Raw genomic sequence first — 5,441 nt, 5'->3', positions numbered from 1 at the left:
GATCTAACTTGTAACATAAAATGTCATACCAAAAAGAAATCATAGAATGCATCAAAGTTTTGATGATGATCTTAGGTTTGAATGTTAAGAAAATGGTTTGAAGTTATGGTGGTGACATAGAATAAGGAAGAAGAAGAAAGGTGATATATTTTGGAAGATTTAGCACCAAGGGCATGCTTCCCCACTAAAGAAGTGCACTTTTGAAATTCCCACTAGAGCTAAAAATTGAAATTAAAAAGTATAAAAGGTCCAAAACTAGGCGTGCTTTTCTCACAAAAACATGGGTTCTTATTGATATTGGACATTTTTCCCTGTGCAAGGGGCCAACTAAGGGAACAAAAACTACAGAAGCTTGAGGTGCCACGTGGCCACCTAAGAATAGCTTCTATTCACCAATGTAGCCACAATTCCACAGTATAAATACAACAAGTGTAACCCACATTATCCAAATACCACTTAAACATCTCATAAACACTCACTCACTCTCTCATTCTGTGATTCATAATCACATGGCTGAATTCACAGAAAATTTGCAACTTCAAACCATTAGACCCTCTTCTTTTCCATTCTTAGACATTGATCCAAGCATGGAACTCATAAACCAATTCATTGGGATCAACCAACATGTCATAGACAACTCAAACTTGACTATGCACAACTTGATGCCGTTTTCCTGTGACACCTTCTTGGGCCCTCAAGAACCTGAGTTTCCGGGAAACTTGGACGAAAATTTCCCTGCCCTTGTTCATCATGTCAACCACAATGCACTTCCTGTTTCCCTCCCCATTTTCCAAGCAGAAAATGAGATCCATGAAGGTAAAAAGAGGAAATCGGTGGATCTTCCAGAGACCAGTTCGGCTAACTCAACTCCTGCAGTTTCTGAGACTGGAAGCAAGATAAAACAAGTAAATTTTTCTTCTTTTTTCACTTGCATGTGTTGGATAATAATTTGTTTGAAAATATATATGCAAGAGCAAGACTGAGTTTGGTTTTTGTTTTGTGAATAATTTCAGAGTTCTGGAAAAGGAAAGAGAGCAAAAAGCAATGTGACAGAAGAAGAGAAAGCAAAGGAAGTGGTCCATGTGAGAGCCAGAAGAGGTCAAGCTACAGATAGTCACAGTTTAGCAGAAAGGGTGTGTGTATATATATAATTCCTAACTTCATTTTCTAAAGAACCAAGAAAGATTTGTTAAATACCAACACAAGTTAAAAAAAAAAATGAAAGAATCAAATAACATATTGAATCTCACTTTGGCTACTTTTGTTTTCTGTTTGATGGTGTTGAACGTGGACTGATGCATATTTGTATATCATTTATTGTTGTTCAGGTTAGAAGAGGGAAAATCAATGAGAAACTAAGGTGCTTACAGAATATTGTTCCGGGATGTTACAAGGTAGAGACATGTTTCCTTCAAAAGCTCCAATCTGTGTGCAACTTCATGAACCAAACTCTCATATTTCAACTTTTAAATTAATGTTTGCAGACCATGGGTATGGCAGTAATGTTGGACGAAATCATAAACTATGTGCAGTCCCTGCAGCATCAAGTAGAGGTAAGTGATCAAAATTTCTTTTTGAAAAAGATGGTGTTCATTTGTTGTTAGAAAAGATACTTTTATGTTTCAACACGGCCTTACTAATATTAATAGCAATCCACGTTTGGCTTTTTTGCAGTTCCTTTCTCTGAAGCTTACTGCAGCAAGTACCTTTTATGACTTCAATTCCGAGACAGATGCTTTAGAAACAATGCAGGTACCTACTTCTAAAGTTTTCAAGGTCTTATTTAATGTAAAATAAAGCTTTGTGTTGCTTTAACGAAAGGTGCTTTTTTGTGGTATTTAATTAATAAGCATGAAAACCTCTTAATTCATGTATGTGCAAACTGTTTGGATGGATAAGAATGAATCTAAGAGATGGTGAACATGAAGTATGTTTGATAGTGGAAAAGGGTATGAGTAGTTGTGTCACTGAATGATCAAATTCAAAGTATATTATATTATATTCATCTTGAATTTTTTTAATTTGTGGCAGAGAGCAAGAGCATCAGAGGCAAAAGAGTTAGGGAGGTATAAGAGAGAAGGGTATGGAGGAGTTTCTTGCTTTCAACCAAGTTGGCCACTTTGACTTCAGTTTTGGACGTTTTAACTCAGCAGCCATACAAGACATGAGATCACACTTCATCTGCTCTTTTACTTTTACTTTCTACAAAGATCAATTTGTTTCCACTCTGTGCTGCTTGCACAAGTGGACATTCTTGCTTGTACAATCCTTCAGACATGTGTAGAAATCGGGAAGTTAATAAAAAGAAACAAAAGCCCACATTTCATATATATATTTTTTTATCTGTGGAATGGTGTGGTGGTTTGCAGTACTTGCAGATTTGACAATATCTGGCCAAATACACAGACACCAATAATCATACCTCAAATAACAACAATCAAAAAGGGAAAAATAAAATAAGAAGAAATAATTCTACGATGTATTTCTGCCTTCGACCGAAGCATGTGCATTCTAGGCTAGTTATTAATTAATCCAACAATAATTGGAATTAATAGCCCTTCTGCATGCAAAATCTTGAACCTAAAACTTCTTTGTTTGATATGTTTGCAGTGGCAGTAAGTGTTTGTAACAAAAGGGCATTATTCAGTTATAGTTATCCATTCATGCATGATCAATTATCTTGCTAGATACATTTCCACCTCAAAGTTTAAAAGATCAAACCAGTACAAGGATTCTTTCATGTTCTGAGTAGAAAAGGCGCATATCTCTTTATGATTTTGCGAATAAAATTGTTTTCGGATCATATTATTCTGATTGCATACACATTCAGAAAACTGTTGAATTTATTGAATTTGATGAATTCCCTTTCTCCATTTTCTTTGAGAAATAAATTTGACTATCATGGTAGCAAAAATAATCAATTGGGTAACCTCAAATGTAATAAAAACCCAAGACTTGAGTTTCAGTGTTTAGTATTTGAGTTAATCCAAAGCATTATTGCCAAAGATGTCTGCTAGTTACTTGTCAATCTGAACTTAGAGATTCTAAGTTGAATTTGAATTTGGCTGGTTATTCGGATATGTCTCTTTTTGGTGGTTGAGAATATTAATCGTACATAAATAAATATTTTACCTGCGAAAACTACTGTGAAAATTTATTCACGTGATTCCATTTGTTCTACCAAGTTCCACACATGGACCCAGATTGAATTCTTGTGACAATGAATAATCAACTGGGAGGTCCATGTCTCGTAGGACCTACAGCAACAACAATAATATTAACAAGTGTTTCTTTTTTGTTGCAAATTCAACAGTGTTTTTCTTTCCAATTTCTCTCAGGAGATGTCGCTATTTCACTTGGCTATGTCGACTGATCGATACTTAGTCTTTTTATAATAAGATGAACCTAACTAAAGGTGCTGTTAATGAAATTAGAACCACCAAACTTAGTGGTCAACCTTTATCACAATCACAATATTATATTATCTCACAAGGTGGTTACATAAATTATGCAGTACTAGTATTTAACTGATCATAGCAGTTCATAAATAAATCTGGTTTGTCATGTTTAAGACTGAAAGAAAAATCCTATTTAAAAGGAAGGAACATTATTAGTATGTGTTATGTGATTTGTCTAAGAATTTCCTTCCATGGCTCTTTTGGTCTCTTTGGAATGGAGCATGTAAATTAAGAGGGGGGAGTGTGAGGGAAAAATAGATAGCAGTAATTTTCAGATGATGTTTTATGCTCAGATAACAGTGGTGTGAATTGAGCCAGAGGTGATGGTTTGTCAAGAAGTAGTTTAAAAATCTAGTTTGTCGGTAAAACAAGAAAATAGCTTATCCATATTGGAAAGTGTAAGGAGGGGTGAGTGCAAGAATTGTAGTAAGATGAGAAAGCAGAAGGCAAATCCAAGGGGAACAGTGTGCATGGAACCCACTTGAGGCAATGAATTGATGAAATCTTGTGGATGTTGCCAATTCATTAAGTGAATGATTGAGGAGAGAAAGCATTAATGAGGTTGTAGCACATTTGTTGTTATTGTTTAATGAAAGAGGAAGGAGGGGTTAGATGCATTGCATCCATGGAATTGGTAGAAGAAGAGGACAGCTTGAATGGGCCAGAGCATGCTGAAAAGAGGATGGGCAATGTGGGTTCTCCAACTTCAGGAAAATGATAAGAGCTTCTGAACCTTTTAAAGCCACTTTTGCTTCTTCACTCCAACTCAATCTCCTTATTTGACCCACTTTTGACCATGCTGTTTCCTTGTCTCTTAGAGCTACCATGCATGAATAAGGAGGAGGAATATGGACTTAAAGGGTCTTAAAGTTAACTTGATGCTTCAAAGATGGGTATATCATATATTCCCTATATGGATTGAGATCTGGGGACACATGTTTGGAGGTAGTAGTTGGGGAGGAGAACACTAATTAATAATCAAATCAACCATATTTTGTACATCAGAATTCCCACATCGACTAAAAATATACATATAGAAAGAAAGAATCAACCATCTATTATATATTAGAAGTCTCACATCGACTAGAAATAAAGTTAATATATAAATAAATGTAAATCTTAATTTAAAAGTTAGTTTTATAAGATTGAGTTAGATTTAAAATTCATTTATTAATACAGTGTCTCTGTGTTTACACTGATTATACCTTATCTGGCTAAAACAAAATTGTTTGTTATATAGAGAGAATAAAGGAGTGTTATACCAAAAAAAGTTGGGCAAGTTCAAGGATCCAAGGAGAAGTACAGTGGGCTCAGAAGTCACTAGCAAGGTTGTGAAGTGAAAGTGGAAGTTGCTAGCTGGTGAGGTATACCATAACCCCACCAGTTTTGCAAAAATGGAAGCAAAAGCATCAGTATCTGTTTGTATGGTCTTGATTTAACATTGAAAACAAAGTTGATGACTCTAGAATTGCAACAAACACTTTCACCACAACTTTGTTGTTATCTTCTTAAAACCAACATGTTCATCTCCCTCTGTTAAAGTCAAGTGGTGTTGACTTGGCAAGATAGGCTTTGGACCAAAATCAAGACTGTTGTCTCTTCACAACACTGCTCAGGGATTCTGAATTTCTAATCTGCCATTCACTTCCTGCTAATTATTCACTTCACATCAACCTGTTTCCACAGAGGTTTTTGCACCTACACTTTCTGTAACTGCTATTCACATAATACATTATTCCTAGTCACATATACAGCCAAGACAATAAGTTATAACATGATTCTTCAATTCCAATTACCAACTCATCAATTACTCATTCTTTTTCTTTTTTCTTCGGTTTAATATAACATCAACCTTCAACATCTTTTTCTTATTTATAATTTACTGCACCTTTTTAAGGAAATTGAAAAAACAAAAATTCTAAATATCATTGGGTATGTATTGTATGACCCTGTAGTATTGTCGGTAAAAGGTCGGCCGACCGG

General features: G+C 35.1%; 1 protein-coding gene across 1 annotated transcript; it reads left to right on the top strand.

Moving 5' to 3' along the window:
• Positions 1-278: 278 nt before the first annotated feature.
• LOC106765954 (transcription factor BEE 1) lies at positions 279-2,380 on the top strand. Its single transcript, XM_014650718.2, has 6 exons — positions 279-905; positions 1,014-1,133; positions 1,329-1,394; positions 1,485-1,553; positions 1,675-1,752; positions 2,032-2,380. The coding sequence occupies exons 1-6, from the start codon at positions 510-512 to the stop codon at positions 2,122-2,124; spliced, it is 822 nt and encodes a 273-aa protein (XP_014506204.1). The 5' UTR covers positions 279-509; the 3' UTR covers positions 2,125-2,380.
• The last annotated feature ends 3,061 nt before the right edge of the window (positions 2,381-5,441 follow it).

This window comes from Vigna radiata, chromosome 1, assembly GCF_000741045.1.
Source record: "Vigna radiata var. radiata cultivar VC1973A chromosome 1, Vradiata_ver6, whole genome shotgun sequence".
NCBI lineage: Eukaryota > Viridiplantae > Streptophyta > Magnoliopsida > Fabales > Fabaceae > Vigna > Vigna radiata.
Note: the sequence above shows the minus strand (reverse complement) of the source record. Positions and strands in the feature narration are given on the sequence as shown.